This window comes from Aythya marila, assembly GCF_965140915.1.
Source record: "Aythya marila genome assembly, chromosome: 27".
Classification (NCBI taxonomy): Eukaryota; Metazoa; Chordata; class Aves; order Anseriformes; family Anatidae; genus Aythya; species Aythya marila.
Genome location: NC_139068.1, coordinates 3,496,050 through 3,514,358, shown reverse-complemented (window position 1 = coordinate 3,514,358; position 18,309 = coordinate 3,496,050). Strand labels below are relative to the sequence as shown.

Sequence of the window (18,309 nt, the reverse complement as noted above, 5' to 3'; positions counted from 1 at the left end):
AACAGAGTTTCATTTTAAGGGTATGGTCAGTTGAAATAGAAAAGTCATTTGCAAATTTAAAATCAAATACTTGCTCAGTGTTTTCCTAGGTTCAGTTCCAGATAGCAAAAGAGGAAGACACTTGAGCCGTGAGACTTTCCTGGCCATAGAGGGGGCAGCTTGGGCAGGGTTCTGAGCTCCCTTCGTGAAGGAGGGAATGTGTTTCTGGAAGGTGACGTTTTAGACAGCTGGGATGGGGACTTCTCCTTGAGAATGGCTGTGTCACTGCTGAACATGCAGAGGATCAAGCTAGGGAATGAGATCCGTGGTTCTAGATAGCTTCAGTTAGGAGGGATGACCGGTAAGTCACGTCCCCGGCTGACACAATCAGCAGTCACTGAACCAAAACTGAGGAAACGGGGTGATTTGTGCCTTCCTTGTCTTGTCTGGGATTTCTGTGCTCTCGTTTCTCCTTCCTGCTAATGTTTGGGTACTGAAATGAGCTCTGCAGATGAGCAGCCAGGCAGAGCTGTGGCTGCTGGATGTGCGTTTCCAGTGGTTCTCCAGTCGGTCAAACTGCCACCTTGCAGGCGCTCTGACAGGTGGGGCCAATCCCAAGGCAAACTGAGGGGGGAAAGAAGAGAATCGGGGCCCCACATCACCACTGCTGCTACTTCACATGGCTTCCTTGTCTCCAGAGTGGAAGGGCTGTGCTCACGTGCAAACCTGCTGCTGGCCACGGCTGTGTCAGCACTGCTGAAATCTTAAATCCCAGTGCAACTGCCCGGTGCTGCTGGGGCGGTCTCTGCAAGTTGCTTTTGCTGCAGACTGAACATAACAACTGAATTTTTCGGCTGTGGTGCTCAAAGACAAAACGCCCTGATATTTTTAGACTAATAACTAGTCTAGACTGCCTAGTTCTGCATACAGGCAGAGAGCGAGGGGCTATTTTCTGAACAAAAGGCTGGTTCTGGGATGCTTTCTCCCCGGTCTGGCTTGCAAACACCAACATGTGCGAGGCAGCTCTGCAGTCCCAGCTCCCCACAAAGGGGGGCTGCATGGTGGAGAAGGCGTGTTTGCTCTGCTGGGGTCTTTCACCCCACATTGGGGCGCAAGGGGAGCAGCAGCCTGGTAATATGCTCCATCCTGATTTCAAAGCCTGATTTGCATAATGCAATATCCCAAGTGCCCTGGCTTCGTTCCAGCACAACCTCCTCTAGTGGGAGAGCCAGAGCTAAACAAACATCGCTAATGAAATGAATGTGAGGCGAGATTAGAGGGATAGAGAGCAAACAGACACATTACAACAGTATAAATACCCATTAGTTAGAAATGCTCGGCAGCAGGAGTGCAAGGGAGGACGCTGGTGTCGGGCGCTTTTGTACCCGCGTTGCCCCCACCACCGGAGCTGAGCTCTGCTGGGGAGCTCTGGGGTCAGCACAGCAACGGGGTGCAGAGGCAGCAGGCACCTGGCGAGGGCCAAACTCTGCAGGCTCAAAGGGACGGGCCCAGGTGGGTGCAGGGGGGGCCCTGTCCCCACCGGGCAGGCAGGGAGAGGGAGAGCGAACAGCGGGAAGCAGAACTCGACGCGCTCCTGCCAAGCCTCCAATTGAGGCAAACCCCTTGGGCTCTGCAAAATGATGAAGGAATTAAGCCCTTGTTTTATTTAATTCTCCGGCTGAGGATTTAGAGGTAAACGTAATTAACCTAATTTCCATATCTGGGACAGCTGGACCTTAAAAAAAAAAAAAAATCACCAAACCTGGCATAAATCACCAGGACAGGCAGAGAAGGTTTTTCTCTCCAGCACGTTTCATTGTTTACTCTTATCCCTTCTAGGAAACAGCCGTGTGGATTCAGACCCTCAGGGCCAGGTTCCTTACCCCCTGTCTGGCCGGGGAGATGCACATCTCCCTCCCTGCTGCCCGCGGGTGCCTGCCCCTGCCACGCTCCCGTGGTGTTTTCAGCCCCCTTTGCACCTGGGAGCCCCTGGGCACCGAGCCCTTGCTGTCCCAAGCAGCGCTGTCTCCTCTTTTCATGGAGCAGCCTGCACCTCTCCTGCTGCCTTTTTCCCTGGCAGTTCCCATCCTGCTCGTGTCTGTGGTTATAAACCTCATCCTCGCTTCAATATCTCCCTTCCCAGGTACTCGCTGGTGTATTTATGCCCTCTTAATTGTTGTTGAGTTTAACCATGCACAGATTTAGCCTCTTCATCATTTCACAAATAGCTCCTGATGTGATTGTCCCCGTTGTTCTCTCCCGACTGCCTGCCGTTTGTCAGTGTCAGTAGCTCAGGGCTGCAACTACTCCGGTACAGCCACGGCACGAGTATGATTCGAGGCCTCTGTATTGCAGCCTGAAACTGCACTGATGCTTTTACCACCACTGCATCATGCCAGAGAGGGAATTGCCTCGGGTACTGCTCTGAGTGCTTGGGGCCAAGGGAAATGGGACCTGAGCACGCTATGCCACTGGGCTGAGGCTTTTCCACAGCAAAGATCTGCTCTTGAGGGAAGAAAACGGTGAATGCTGCATCCTCAGCTAGACCTTCAGAGCTGTGACCTGTCCCACTTGGAGCAAGGTACTCGGAGCTTCATTTGCTGCTTTTTTTCCCCTCCTCTGACTCTTCTGTTTTCTCTCCCGATTCCTCCAGTCCATTGACCCTGGTCAGCAGTTCACCTGGGAGCACTCCAACCTGGAAGTGAACAAGCCCAAAAACCGTTACGCAAACGTGATCGCCTACGACCACTCGCGCGTCATCCTGCTGCCCATCGAAGGTACCGTAGCAGCGTCTGCTCCTCCCTGGTAGCTAGGCTGAAGTTCCTGCCCAGGAACATCTTATACGTGCTCTCTTCCCTTCCCTGTTCCCTTCTATTTATATTCTTCCCTTAGCATCTCCCTGGGGGGTAGCAAGCGAGAGGTACCTGTGTAAACCACACATTTGTTAAATTCTGGTGACTGACATATTCCCTGGAGCTGCAATCTCTCATTTCAAAGGCTGCTTTATCAAGAAGCTGTCTTTGCTTTACTTAGAGATCCCCGCGATACGTTTCTGACGAACAGGAAGAATTCAGACCACATAGTGCTTCAGAGAGAGCGGAGCAGGGCAGCGGGTGGCGGTGGATGTGGAACGTTATCTGTACAGCAGATGAATAAGAAGCAGGCACAGGGCTAATTGTACAAATGTGAGTGTCAGCAGCACAGCAAAGATGAGGCTGCTGAGTCGTGCAGACGTGAAGCTTGCGCGGCGTGCAGCTCCCACTGCAGTGCTGGCCCCTAAAAGGCTAAGAATAAGGAAGGTTTAGTGTTAGCCTGAGAGGTCATAAATTGTTTTCTGAGCTTCTTACGTGAGTGATGGTGCAGTTAGAAAATTTACATTACATTTCACAACCCGTGGCTCTTGACAGAGTTGCTATGGTGCATGCTACGATAAGAGGGGCTTTTGGTGGAGAGGAGATGGAGTTTAACAGGGGATCTGCTTTGGTTGCTGCCTCTGAGATAACCTGAGATGATGAGACTGGAATATTTTGTGTGGCTGTGCTGTATGGATAAAGCGTTTGTGGCCAGTCTTGCATTGCCAGAGCTGATCATCTGAGCAGAGAGGATATGGGACATGCAAATAGCCCCCTGGTGATTTCAAAGGTTAATTCAGAAGCCTTCGTGACAAGGGAATTGCTAGAATAATCTCCCTCTGCCAAGGTAATTCTGAGGGATCGAAGGAGGCAGAAGAGCTGCTCCTGAGGTAACAAAAGATCATGGTGATCTGCCAAAAAGCTGCACAAATCTGGATTGGTCTTGTCTGCCATTAGAGGATTTTAAGCATTTCTCATTGTGAAGACGCCTGTGTTCTAGCTTGTTTTTCTTCTGAGATTAATATTGCATGAGCCAAGGAAAGCCAAGTCTTTAAAAAGTTGCCTTGTCATTCAAGAGAAGAGCCCAAGTGCAGAAATGAAGGACACCGGGCTGGTCTCTGCTCTCGGGAAAGCAGGAGGCAGGGTGGATGCAGGCAGCACTCGCTGCCCCGGTGGCATCGTGAGCTGCTGACGGCAGCATAAGTACAAGGGAGCGAGGTTTAATTTCCAAGCCTCTGAGAGGTTCTGACTTGTCTTGGCTGCTCTGTTCCTTCCTACCAGGCTGTAGCTTATGCTGAGAGCTGGAAGATGAAAGGCGTTGGAGGAATTAGTTGTTGCTTTCTTTTTGTTTTAAATCTGGACTTGTCAAGGCTGCAGATTGTCACCGTCTGCTTGGTCAGGAAGAAGTAGTGGCTTTAATTCAGTGACTTCTCTGTAACTGGGCCTGTCACAGCACAAAACATTGCCGGAGCTCATGGCCACCATTTTAAATTACAGAGCGGACCCGAGGGGGCCGGAGAGGAGATTAATTCCGGAAGCTCAGCCTTGATCACGTTCCTGCTGCCGCTGCACAGCCACCTTCCCTTCTGAAATTTCAGCTTGGGAAGGGCTGGGGGAAGGGAACCCTCCAGAAATTTAATCAAAAGCCATTTCCACCAGCAGCTGAAATTACCGAGTACCCTTGAGGACTGGCAGGCAATTCAGCCTGGATCATACCTAGCCAATAGAAGCAGCGATGCCTTTTGCTCCAGCAGGACGAGGACCAGCAACCCAATTTCATATTGGTACAGCTCCCCACCCTTAGCTGCCCCTCGAGACACGAGTTAAGCGTTCTGTACCGAGTTAATCTTAGGTTAGCAGAAACCTGCCAGCCCGGCCAACCGCTCTGCTGTAATTAGGAAGGGGCCAACTCTCCAAACAGTGCAAACTGTCCGTGCCAGTCCTGGAGGCTCTCTAAAGCTGAACCTGAACACCAGCGCATGCCAGTGTCCATTTTAACTTCAGAGCAGCTTTCTCCTGCCATGTCCCAATCACCCTCTTCGCTCTGGCAGTACCTTCTGCCACTCGCATCAAACCCGTCAGGCAAGGACACGAGCAGGCAGCTGTAACTCAATAGCCTGTAACTTATGCAAATAGAAAAAAATAAAAATAAAAATGACAGCGGGTAATTTAAAGCAAGTCAAAGCCTGTAATTTCAAAGCCTTTACTGGCTGAATCCAGCCTGGTTTTATTCCGTGCTTTGTCCAGCTGTAGCTCGCTGCCTGGAATTAGGCTGTGGACCACGCTGAGCATCACCCAGATGCGTTTGGTACCCAGCTCCTGGGCATTTTGGGACAAGGACTTCTTTTGTTCTATTTGAGAGCAGCAAAGCAAGAGCCCTAAGCCTGCACTTTTGCTCCTATAAGTAACACCAATAAGAGTGTGGTCTTAAGGTCTAACATATCCTGCAGGAAATTATTTGTCTTCCTGTAGCTCAGACCGTCAAGACGGGAACTTCAGCTGGGAAGAATTTGCAAAGAGTCTTCTTGCAGTGACTCCAACCCAGCAAGCCATGAAGGCTCTCATGTTTTGCAGGGAAATTCTCTCTAACGTTCTTGTGCAAATCTTATGCTTCCAGCTGCATCAAGTCCTGTCCTGCACAACCCACTGACTTGGTTTTGCTGATTTAATGCAGGAATTGTGGGCAGTGATTACATTAATGCCAACTACATTGATGGCTACCGGAAGCAGAATGCCTACATTGCCACGCAAGGACCTCTGCCAGAGACCTTTGGGGACTTCTGGAGGATGGTGTGGGAGCAGCGCTCAGCTACTATTGTTATGATGACTAAGCTGGAGGAGAAATCACGGGTAAGAAGCATGAGAGGGATGACAAGTTAGTCATAATCCTGGGGGACTGGAGGGTAGGGTTGGGGAACAGTGAATTCCTTTGATCTGCAGCCCACGTTTATGTCAGTGGGGGATTTCTACCTGTTTTGCCAGCACCCTGAAAGTTCAGTGATTCATTCCTTCAAAAAAAAAAATAATAAAAAATTCATCCCAGAAAGCTGCAGCCTCCATTGCAGCTCCAAGAGAAGAGGACACTCAATGCCACCACATGCTCTGTAGGTCTGTCCTGGAGTTAATCCTTTGGCAGACCTCAGATTTTATGTTCAGTTCTCGTTTAACAAGCCCCAGTACTTTCACTCTCATTTTCAAGATGACTCCAGTCTGTTGATGTGATTGATGTGGTGCACCAAAGCCTTCGTAGGAGCTTTCCATGCCAGGTGTCTCCCTGTTGCGGTGCTCTGGAAAGAAACATTCCTTGCACCTTCCCTCCCCTTTGCAACCTTGCGAGCTTCACTTGTAACATCAGGATGCTTTGGGGATGAGTTCCAGCAGTCCGGGGTTTGTTCCAGCATTCAGCATTGCCTTCTGTCTTCCAGATCAAGTGTGACCAGTACTGGCCAGGCCGAGGTACGGACACCTACGGAATGATTCAAGTGACGTTACTCGACACCATCGAGTTGGCCACATTCTGTGTTCGAACGTTCTCCCTTCATAAGGTGAGCTTTCTCCTGCCCCCGTTTCCTTCCCAGAGACGGGCACGCTCTCGTCCTTACCCGGCATGGTCAGGGCACAGCGCTGTGCTGGTACTGCACGTTACCCTCGGCGTGTTCCTCTCTTTGCAGAACGGCTCCAGTGAGAAACGGGAGGTCCGCCAGTTCCAGTTCACAGCGTGGCCTGACCACGGTGTACCCGAGTACCCCACCCCGTTCCTGGCTTTCCTGAGACGGGTGAAAACCTGCAACCCCCCGGATGCTGGTCCAATCGTGGTGCACTGCAGGTACTGATATCCCACACTGCACTCTTACACGGGGCTCTCTGCAAGGGAGGCAAAATGTCAGTAGGCCATTTATCTGTACCTCAGAGACATTTAATCTCCTAGCGAGTACCCAGCCAGTAAGAGCCGTTCTGTAAAGTGTATTCCCAGCCAGCGTCTGACAAGGATACTTGGGGTTTTCATTCAGTGCAGAATTTCCAGCAATGAGTGGTTTAGTTGGCTCCAAATTACTCAGACTTTACTAGCAGCAGGAAGCACCTTGTGCTGTTCTGGCCTCTGTTTCTCTGTGCAGGGGTAGTTTCTTGTCACAGTGGGAAAGGAGGAAGCTCAAGTGTGACCTAGGAAGCTGCTTGGCAGTGCTGCATTGGGTGTTTGGGAGGGAGAGATGCTTGAGCTGTCAAAGGGATAGCTGACATTGATTGAAAGAGGGGGTTTTTGAGTGCTGCAGCCATTCTGATATGACAAACTGAAGGCCCCCGCAGGCAGGTAGCATTCCCTAATTCAATTTCCAACCCAAAGAGGAACACTTGCAGCCTCAACTTAGATAAATCCCTGTGTTCCTCAGGAGGTTGTGGAGAAGCCTGCAGGTTACTCAGCACTGAGGAAAGACATCTGAATTTTACAGGCTGCTGGGGGAAGTTAATCCTGCCTCTCCTGGAGGATGCCATTTAAACAGGCTTTGTAAGTGGGCAACTTATCACTAACCTTGCAGATGGCAATTATCGTGCACCTCTCAGAAAATGAATAAAGAGAGCTGTCAGCTCACAATGTGCAGGAACCGGCTCCCAGATCAGCTGCTAAATTCTTGCCAAAGCTCCAGTCACCTGCTTGGTTCAGGTGTTAGGCAATCTAATTAACAGAGATCAAGGGGGCTTTATGAAAAAAGGGCACTGCACCAGAATAGTGAAAGGAAACCCTTTATTAGCAGTGGCAAATGCACAGACCCACAGAGCCCTGCTGATTCACAAATGCCATTACATGCAAGTCTGATGTTACCTCAATGCACAAAAACATTCAGGAAAAGGGGTGACGCATGTAACTCATTACAACATCAGTCGTTTCTCAGATGCTGAAAGATCTGAGTGTTAGACATGCTTTTTAAGCCCTTAGGTCGTGCTAACCTTTTGCTCAAGCTCCCTACCTAGCATTGTTGTAATTGTGTGTCTGCCAGGAGAGCTCCCCTCATGGGGATGTGACACAAAGAGGTGTGAGAAGCGGGGCAGATCAGTGTGGAGGGGCAACAGTCAAGCTACCAGAGGCCACCTTTCATCTTGGGTCCTCAGGTGACAGAAGGCCAAACTCTGTTTTGGAATTTTTTGTTAACCTGAGCAGAGACTCAAAGTGAATCTCTGCACATTGCAAACTGTCTTTGGTACTAGGGCTGAGCACATCTGCACCCAGAGTAGCACAGACAATGAGGGAACTTTACCATCCACTGGCTCTGAACTCCAGGAGCCTCCCTGTGCCACTGTGGCCCAGGCTGGGCTCAGATAAGCAGCCCTTTAGGTGCCAGCACAGGCTTTACAGGTGCCACTGTGGCACCAGTGACTTCAGAGCAGCAGTAACTCTGGTGTCATCGCTGTCCTCCACTGTCCCAAATCTTCCAACAGTTTGTTTTTTGTTTTGTTTTTTAAATTTGCTAAGAGCAACACATTGAGGTGAGTGGGAATTAACACAACCAGTTTGATTAAGCAAGTTCCTTTAATACAAGAAAATCCATAAAACAGATGAACCAAAACCATTTGGGTATGTTCTGGTTTGCTAAGAATTCCTTGGTCTCAGCTCTTCAATAGCTGTGTTCACAAGGCTTCAGTTCTGTCCCATCCAGTGAGTGCAGGTCGTTCGCTGTCTGCCTCGTGTCCATTCCTACCCCACAATTACTGTTGTTTGCACCAGTGGAAAGCTCCTCGCTTGGGTGGCAAAGAACCTCTTTCTTTGGTGGGTGAGTTGTCCATCGCTCAGCTTTCTTCCTCTACTTTTCAGCGCGGGAGTTGGAAGGACCGGCTGCTTCATTGTGATCGACGCCATGCTAGAGAGGATAAAACACGAGAAGACAGTGGACATTTACGGGCACGTTACCCTCATGAGGTCACAGCGCAACTACATGGTGCAGACAGAAGACCAGTACAGCTTTATACACGATGCCTTGCTTGAGGCTGTTGCCTGTGGCAACACAGAAGTCCCAGCTAGGAATCTCTACACATACATCCAGAAACTGGCACAGATCGAAGTTGGAGAGCACGTGACAGGCATGGAACTGGAGTTCAAGGTAAAGGCAGGCACTTGAACTGGGCTAGTAGTGACTGGGGAAGGCTCTGTGTGCCTCCTGGGAGCTGTCTTCTGCTGGCACTCATAGCAGACAGGGAGCCTTTACAAGGCTGCTGGAACTTCTTGGTGCCACGTTAGAGAAGTAATTATTCTGGCTTCTGCTGCTGCAGTTCCCAGGGGAAACTGCGCTGTTGCTGCAGGAGGCTTGGCTGGTTGTTTCAAATCCACACTGAATTTGCTCCTTCCTTAGATTGGGTTTTTAAATGTTTGCTGTGAAAGTTTTGCTGGGGGGGACGTGTCACACTCTCTGTCCTCCAGAAATGGGGAGCACATGAGGTGGAACAAAATGGTGGAGCACAGAGGGCAAGTTATGTAGGCTGCCATGGGGACCAGGCAGATGAGGGGCAGCCAGGAGCTGAGCAAGTGGTTGTGACTCTGCTTTTATCTTCAGCGACTCGCCAACTCCAAAGCCCACACCTCCAGGTTCATCAGTGCCAATCTCCCATGCAACAAATTCAAGAATCGCCTTGTCAACATCATGCCATACGAGACGACGCGGGTCTGCCTTCAGCCCATCAGGGGAGTGGAAGGGTCAGACTACATCAACGCCAGCTTTATTGATGGCTACAGGTAACCACCACCTGGCTGCCCCAACCACCATCAGGGGGTGAACTTAACCCAGCAGGCTGCTTTCTGAGGATGCAGCACTAAGGGATTAGGTGATTAGGACTAGGTGATAACACCGGTCTGTTCTGGCCCATCACCTACCTGTACTGCACACAGTACAAGTCTAGAGGGAAATTCCGTCTTGCTTACAGCTTATAACAGTGTGATCTGGATTCACCTTCACCTGTGGAAACAGTAATTAGAAAAAGCTTCACCACTCAAGCTTTTGTTGTTTTGGGTTGGTTTGGGTTTTAGTTTGTGGTGTTTTTTTTTTTTTTTTTTTGGCCACTAGCACCAAAGACACCACCTCAGACCCCCTTTAGACATTGCACCCTTCTAGCTCTGTCCCAGCACTCCTATTTGTTTTCCTGTATTTCAGTCTTTGCGTGTGCTTCCCACAGTCATGTGCACAAGCCATGGTGTACTCTCATGGTACAAGCCATGATGTAGCCTCCTCTTGACCCATGCCTCAGGTTTGTGTTCTGTTTCAGACAACAGAAGGCATACATCGCTACACAAGGGCCCCTGGCAGAGACCACAGAAGATTTCTGGCGGATGCTATGGGAAAACAACTCCACCATTGTCGTGATGTTGACTAAGCTTCGCGAGATGGGTCGGGTAAGTGTGCACTAAGAAGCAGGGGGGGGAGAAGCCTTCAACCCAAGGGCTAACAGAGACATTTCTTTCCCCTTGGCAGGAAAAGTGCCATCAGTACTGGCCCGCAGAGCGTTCTGCCCGGTACCAGTACTTTGTAGTAGATCCCATGGCTGAATACAACATGCCTCAGTACATCCTGCGAGAATTCAAGGTCACCGATGCCAGGGTAAGCAACGTACGAGGTGCAGTCTGTGTTTGCAAGGGTAACAGTTTTGGGGGTGGGGGGACTGGAGTGGCTCAAACACATGCGATCAAGAACATGGCTTACAGAAAGCAGTGGAGTTTGGCTCCTATAAGAAAAACTGAGGTGTAAACTCTTCCTATGAGAAAATCTGGGATTATCCTCAGCGGATGAGAGATTAGTTATGATGAGGAATGGAATGCACAGCCACAGATAAATTGTACTTAAATATGTTTTCTTATAAACTGAGTTTTCTAAGCTCTGTTCACTAATCACAGTAGTGAGTCACTGTTAGAAGTTCACCAAGCTTTGGGCTTTACTTACAGCTTATTTGAAAGGAAAGCGGAATGTCCCCAAACACCTAATAAAAACAAAGACTTGCAAAGGATACTCTTTGCCCTACAGAAAACGTACACTTCTCTTCTGGTTTTAAGGAGAGACGCTATCACTAAGATTCAAAGGGGCACTGACTCAATCCTAGATTCAATGTCAGATTTCTCCTCCCAGGGAACATTTCAGTTTGTTCTGAGATTTGGTTAGCAAATGTAACTCTCACTCTCAAAGCAGTTTTCCCTGCTTTTGAGGTTGTCAGTATTGTAGAACCTGATAATCCTATTTGCAAGGTTGAGGAGGAGGATGCTTCGTCAGTCCTGGTAGAACAAGATTTATCTTCCTGTCAGCTGTAATTCTGACACTATGGCAACTCTTCCTCAAGATTGATAGAGAGGCCATAACCTCCCCTTGGATGTTCCTTTGCTGAAGACTCCATCTGCGCAGTCTTTGCAGTGGTTGGACCTTTCAGGACACCTGCCAGGAGCATAGATCTGCACTGACAAACCAACTCCAGAAATGTCAAGTGCAAGATGAGCAGCTTCATCATGATATATTAAATCCAACACAAAGTTGGTTTGACTTTTTGTGCCCCTTAACGAACTAGCAATAAAATGTGGTGGTGTTTTTTTTGGTTTTTTTTGTTTGTTTGTTTTTTTGCCTTTTTTTTGTTTTTTTTTTTTTTGCCATTTGTACTTGGTAACAGAAACACAGGATGTTTTAGCTATTAATATTTTCTTCCCCAGGATGGTCAGTCACGAACTGTTCGTCAGTTCCAGTTCACTGACTGGCCAGAACAAGGCGTGCCAAAATCAGGAGAAGGTTTTATCGATTTCATTGGACAGGTACATAAGACCAAGGAGCAGTTTGGCCAGGATGGCCCCATCTCTGTCCACTGCAGGTAAGCATGTACGAATGGAAACACTGAATTAATTTATCTGAGGATGCAAAAGAGCCAAAGGAATTAAAATCCCGCAGGCATGTCTCTCCTTTCCCACCCCATCATTGCAGGTAGATTTCATGGGGTGGGGCTGGAATGGATGGCTAAAGACTGTTGATTTTGCCAACCAAACTCATCTCCCTTCAGACCTGGGCAGTGCCCCCAAGGCTTTTGCCCCCCTTCTATCCAGATGAGAGGTATGAAATGCTGATGGATGCCCTGCAGGACACAGGAATCACAGTGTTAATCAATATTTGACCTGCAGCATTTTACCTGTTTTATTACCAGTCTCAGCCCAGTTCTGCAGCACTAATACTGCTAGCCTGTGTTTGCTGATAGCAAGATACCTTCCTCCCACTGGGCAGAAGAAAATGCATTCTTCACCTATTTACTTCAAAAAAAAAAAAAAAAAAGTGTTAAATATTAGTAATAATTTTCACACTGAATGCTGTTCACTGCTCCCCAAAACTTTTTTTTTTAATGTCAGTCTCTCAAATGTTTGTTTGGGTCACACACTTTGGCAGTGAGACTTTCCACCTCTAACATGTTTATGTTCATAAGACAAGGCTGTTAGTTCAACCATACCATAACCTCAGTGTTTAAGAAAGCATTGGACCATTGTAACGTACCATTTTTTGGTGTTTTTCCATCTCCTATTGCTGCAGTGCTGGTGTGGGCAGGACTGGAGTGTTTATCACACTGAGTATCGTCCTGGAAAGAATGCGCTATGAGGGTGTTGTAGATATTTTCCAGACAGTAAAGATGCTGCGAACGCAACGACCTGCTATGGTGCAAACAGAGGTAAGGTGGAGCAGCAAGCCCTTTCTTTGTCACTGTTTACAGGACCTGAGTAGCAAGTCCCAGACCTTTGCAGACCAATTCCCCAAATGCCCTGGCTGAGTGCAGCAGACTTTTTGCCCTTCTAACCATTAGCAAAACCTTACCTGAAGGGTAAGCAAGCCCAGGCTGCACTATTGGTTCACTTTACTAAGTAATAATAACAACAACCATGGGCCTTTAAATTTCTTAAAGATTTCATCCCAATCTGCCAGCCTTGATTCTTATCTCATCCTGCCTCTGAGATAAGGGGAACTCACCTGCTTCTAAACACAGCCCACTTTTTTTTTTTTTTTTGCTGCAGAGAGTGGAAAACTATTGGCAGGATGCCTGCTATCTATGAGATGCATGACAATAAGGAAAAGGGATTTCCTTTCCCAGTAGCTCACAGCTCTTTGAGAATAAAAGGGTCTGTGCAGGGTTCCTGCCCAGGTGTGCGCTAGCTGGAAGTGGGGCAGGGAACTGTAGAGCGGCTGTTTCAACCTCTGAAGCTGAAGCACTGTTTTTCTTTCCTGTTTGCAGGATGAATACCAGTTCTGTTACCAGGCAGCTTTGGAATATCTGGGAAGTTTTGATCACTATGCAACATAAAAAGCCATCCGTTGTGCAGACTTTACCAACCACTTAAGTCCTGGAAGGCCTCTTTTGACCCAGGAGGAGCGCTTGAACTTACAAAACTGAATCAGAAGAAGTACCTTTTCATCTGGACAATGCATTGGGGAGCAGGGGGAAGGATTGAAAGGAACACCCCTTCAGGAACTCCATGTTGTAACCTGGACCGTGAAGAGGCAGCTCAGGAGATTGCTGAAGGACTGCTTTAAGTGGTGAACTGCTCTTGTTACCTCAAGTGGTGTTCGCTGTGGAAGATGTATGGACATCATGAAACAGATCCAAAAGCTAAAACACACCTTGCGAAACGTTACCGCTGGAGAAGGGAAGGAAACCGACTTTGGTTACATCATTAGAGTTCAGTTTATTTACTAATATAGTTGGCAGTCTTTAAAGGAAGTCACTTGCAGAATTGAAGGTGTTCTGTAAAAGATAAGAAAAGGAACTAAATCTCAACACTTAAACAAACGTAGGGTCAGGAGTTCTTCTAGCTGGAGTCTTAATAACCTCAGTATCAACATTGGGATGATTCTGGGCTTACAGGCACCTTGCAAGCAGCATTCACTGAATGCCCCTGCCACGCGAGAGGTTTTATAGCTCACACTTTGAATACTTGGAACATTCCTCATTTCTTCTAATTCCAAAATTTATTTTTTAGGATATTTAAAATTAGAGAGAGACAGAGAGAGAGAACCCAGACCTGGCTGTGTGGTGTGGCCCCCTCCCCTTGCACACAGGTGGGACAGGTAGAGGTGGCAGCTCCCCTGGGCTGGGTTCGCTGGCTGCTGGTTCTGCTCCCCCTTTTCAGCACATCCAGCTACACAGAGGCATTAATTGGGCAGCAGTGGGACACCCCAGTACAGAAAGGCAGCCCCTTTCCCATTCTCTTTGCACATTCACACAACCCCACTTCTGCTGCAAGGAGCTGTGCCGCCCCACCAGTTCCTGCCACAGAAGGCCAGGAGCATCTCTCTGGAAGGAGCCTGAGAAGCATCCTTAAGAAATTTATTTCCACTAGCCAACTGCTTCTTGCTGCCAACCCCTCACCTCCGGACACAGCAGCTCTCCGGGCGCGATGCAGCGATACTCCTCAGGACTGTCCCGGTACCACATCAGACCGAGCTCATTGGCACAGCTACGAACATGCCCTAGCTGTATAAATAACTGGGAAAGATCAAGTGAGATCAATGGCATATACTGTGAGTGGCTTTCTTTAAAGTATCGATGTAACTGTAACAAGTGACATTACCTTTTTTTTAAATAGTGTATTTTTTCCTTTTTTTTTTTTTTTAAAAAAAAAAAAGACAAAGAATATCAGTCAATGAATTTAAAAGAAAAATTTGCTTATTTGTTCATATTATGTTCAAAGACAGTCTATTTTTTCACTGTAGAAATGTTACGTGTAATGGCTGTGATATATAAAAATGCAGTGCAAATTGCTACTTCTACATATTGCTTTTCTACCATTTAAAAGGTTTAACTTGCTCATGTAAAAACAAAATGTCCTTTCTGGATTTTTTTGGGGTTCTTTTGTTTTAAAATCGCAGGCATATCATGTGTCTTTGGAAGGGTGGGAGATCAGCAGGCAGGCCGAGATGCGGTGGCAGTGCCAACCTCTCCCCTTCAGCTGTGGCCCTGCTGCTCCGTCCTAACAGGGCCAGGGCTGAACTGGGAGAATAAAACACACCAGTGTCTTACGACTGAAGACAAAAAGAGGGCAGTTTCAGAGCCGTGGCACACATCGGCACGTACACAGATTATAAACATCAGTGATGTAATGCAGGTAACAGCCCAACTCTGTCTGGGCCCTGGGAGGTAGATATGAAGTGCTTGCAGGTGTACGTGAGAAGGAGTTTTCTTGCAGAAGTGGCAGAGGAGAGAGCACGTCTCGGAAAAGATGCACTGCCCTGAACACTGCTTGCCTGGGACTTTTTTTATTTTTCTAGAAGGGTTTATCATTGCCATCAAGTGCTACCCAGAAAACCCCACAACAATCCATTTCCTGTCTTTAACTGAAAAAGAAAAAAAAAAAAAGAACGAAAGGCTTCTTCGAGATTTAACTTCTTATCTGTGTGAAAGTTGCCCAAATTTCTAAGTATGTTGCAGCAAAACCTTACTGGAAGAGTTGGGGGGAGGGAGGGAGGTTTTTTTCCTTTGTATGAGAGCAAAGTGCTGTTGCTTTCACACTGTTATTTCAAACTGAAACAGTAAGTGGTTTTCATACCACTGTGTATGTAGATATATTGACTTTGTATTAAAGGAAGATTGTCTGAAAGGCCTGACTGCAAACCTGTTTGTTGTTGGGAGCGGGCAATGAACAAAGCAGTTGCTCCGTGTAACGCAGCGACTGCAAAACCCTTTTCCCTGGCACACGCAGCCAGGTGGCAGGTTGCTCTCCCTCTGCTGTGCTTATGCTCTTTCTAAAAATAGGCCACCTGTACAAGCCAAACATGCAGTTGCAAAGAAACAACCTCATTTGGAGAGCTTTTAGCCAAGTAGCTGCAGTGCCACTGGTACACGCATCCCCCTGGGTTAGGTCTAGCAGTGTGGCCATTGGCACGAGCGTACCAGGACCACTGCTCACCCGAGAAGCCAAAGCTGCATGGGCTATGCCTGCCTTGAGGGTTAAACCCTTCGGTGGCCTCCATTTCTGCTGCCTCACGTAGCCCTTACATGGGGCAGCAGCATCAAGAGGAGCAGCTCCTCTTCCCTCACCTGCTCAGTCTATGGGGGAAGGAGCCACCAGCACCCCTCAGCTGGCCCAGGCACCATCCTGGCTATGGACCATGGCACCAAGCCTGCAGGCAAGCATTTTTCAGTCAATAAACACTTACTCAGAGCAGGAGGAGGTTAAAACCGATGGTCACATTTGCAGCATGTGGCGAGGGCAGATGGAGGACTCCCTTGGGACGCTGCTGACGAAGTCTGTGCTGGGGGGAAGAGCCCAGGAGGAGCGCACAGGTCACAGCTCCACCATCCAGAAAAGGCAGAGCCTCGTGTTTCCATTCCCTGCAACACAATAGGGTGACAACACTGAAAGCCCAGAACTGAGATCCTGTCTCAATTTCAGCATGAGGTGCTCACAAACTGTCCATTCAAGCCAGATTTATGGCATATAAGCTAAACCAGTCTTGTACTAGGACTGCGGGTGCCATGCCGCTCAATCTAGCCTGAGCTTCACATTTTTTCTTCCCCATCAAGTCAGAAAGACATTACGCAGGGAAACACAGGAGATGCAGGTTTTTGGAAGCAGCAGGATGATGAGAGTATTCCTATATCAGTTTCCCCCCCTCCTTGCCTTTACAGCTGTGCTGTGCCAGCACAAACCCTCCCGCCCTCCTAGAACACCACCAGCAGCATTTTGGCTCCCACTTAAAGGAAAAAAAAGGCTTAGCAAGTTAACATAGAACTGCGATCAAACATCGAGCTGTGAACTCAGGGAATTACATCACCTCCAAAATTTTGTTGCTCCACATGACAGAGCAAGCGGGGAGTCAAACCACATCAAACCCTGATGGCACAGGAAAAAAGGAGGAGAAAACCAGTATCCTTATTTGTAAACATCTCATGCAGGCAATTATACGAATAGTAAATATTTTTTCTTTTACTCCTAATCATCTCTTGGACTCGACGATAATTCGTGGCACGGAACCCTACAAGCTAGCAGTACAACACAGCAAAGATACTTTTCATCAACCTTGCCTCAGTCAATGCGTTGATTTTTAATATCCCCTTATTCCATCATTGAAGAATAGAAAGGAAAAAACAATTTTCCTTCTACGCGCTGGAAGGTTTTTTTCTGATTTTCCTTCATCAGCCTCTGTAGCTCTAGCATGTGCCTACCTGGTCTCCTGCGATCTCAGCGGTACTATTCTTGTCTCTCTGTGCTGCTAATCATTTCCACCGCCTCTCCCCAGTCTCTTTGTTTGGTTCCATCCTTTTTTTGAGCTGCTGTGACCACCCCCCATGTAGAGATGCAAAACTCTCACTGAACAGCAATAAATACCACGTGGAGCACAGGGAAATGAGTGACAAAGAACTGGAACAGCAGCTAGGGACAAGGTAAATCTTTCAAAAAAAAAGAAAAGAAAACACAATACAGTAGGGAGCCAGATACAGAAGCAAATACAAAATAGAATCTCAAAGCAAGAGTAAGGCTGACAACTGCAAAGATGCCTAATGACACTGATTCCACCTTGACGCAGCAGCAATAGGCCTACAACAGGCGGCAATCGGACAACAGCTCCTTCTCCTTCTCTGGAATATCAAGAAAGACGAGCATTATAACCATGAAAAAAATCCCGTTGACACCTCTGCCTTCTGATTTTCCTCTGGACACCCAGAGGAGCTGCCAGCGCCCAGACCAGGAGCTGCAACATGGCCAGGCGCCCCTCCAGGACCCCCTGCCAAGGCTTTGGATGTCCTGCAGGAAAACAAAACAGGACCCAGGGTGAGCTGCATGAAAACACTGCTTGAGAAACACCAACAGAGCCAAGCAGCCCCAGCCCTGGTGCATTTAGGTACCCACAGCTCCCAGCATAAAAGCCAAAACCACCAGTGAGCACAAAGCAGACAGCACCACGTACACACTCCTACGGGCTCGGTTGGACAAGAGGGGCCCTGCAGAGCCCAGGCTCTACAAAAAAAAAAAAAAAAAAAACAGGCTGGAACTGTTGCTACTCTGACTCGGCCCAGTATGCTCAGTACTGATATACGCCACCAAGCTGTGCACAAATTCACCCCATCACACGGGATAGCAGCAGCTTTTATGGCTTCTGCCTCTGCGTTCGGCCAGGATCTGAGCCTCGGGGAAGCCAAGGCCCCAGGAGCACAAACCTGCATGCACTAAGTAGTCCCACTGATGCAGCCTTTTACTGGTGCTCGTGAGCTTCTGAAATTACACCCTAATTTGTGGTTTCTGAACGCAACAGAGCGTCGTGCTGGTGGTGTGATTAAGCAGAAATGATTCCGGGCTGCAGGATGCGCGCAGCACACAGGCTGCACCGCAGCGCCCGGCCTCGCTGTGTCGAGCGGATGAAATCCCATTTCTGGTCCAGGCTCCATCTTCCTGGGCTCGCTGTGCCAGCCAGCAGCAGCCTGAAACCCAGCCCACTGTTAGCTGGCTTTTTTTTAATTAAACCCTGAGCGCTGCTCCATTAATGCCCGT

General features: G+C 48.3%; 1 protein-coding gene across 10 annotated transcripts in view; it reads left to right on the top strand.

Annotated features, from left to right (window-relative positions):
* The window catches only part of PTPRS (protein tyrosine phosphatase receptor type S), a 151,095-nt gene extending 135,736 nt beyond the window's left edge, over positions 1 to 15,359 (top strand). For 8 of the 10 annotated variants that reach the window (XM_082779985.1, XM_082779991.1, XM_082779989.1 and 5 more), the window contains 11 exons: positions 2,633 to 2,756; positions 5,506 to 5,681; positions 6,257 to 6,376; positions 6,503 to 6,657; positions 8,638 to 8,923; positions 9,374 to 9,552; positions 10,080 to 10,206; positions 10,286 to 10,411; positions 11,503 to 11,657; positions 12,362 to 12,497; positions 13,056 to 15,358. In XM_082779985.1, the coding sequence (XP_082636111.1) occupies positions 2,633 to 2,756; positions 5,506 to 5,681; positions 6,257 to 6,376; positions 6,503 to 6,657; positions 8,638 to 8,923; positions 9,374 to 9,552; positions 10,080 to 10,206; positions 10,286 to 10,411; positions 11,503 to 11,657; positions 12,362 to 12,497; positions 13,056 to 13,124 (1,653 nt within the window). In that variant the 3' untranslated portion in view covers positions 13,125 to 15,358. Of the gene's footprint in view, positions 1 to 2,632; positions 2,757 to 5,505; positions 5,682 to 6,256; positions 6,377 to 6,502; positions 6,658 to 8,637; positions 8,924 to 9,373; positions 9,553 to 10,079; positions 10,207 to 10,285; positions 10,412 to 11,502; positions 11,658 to 12,361; positions 12,498 to 13,055 lie in introns of all 10 variants that reach the window. The other 2 variants (XM_082779986.1, XM_082779984.1) reach the window with 1 other exon arrangement.
* The last annotated feature ends 2,950 nt before the right edge of the window (positions 15,360 to 18,309 follow it).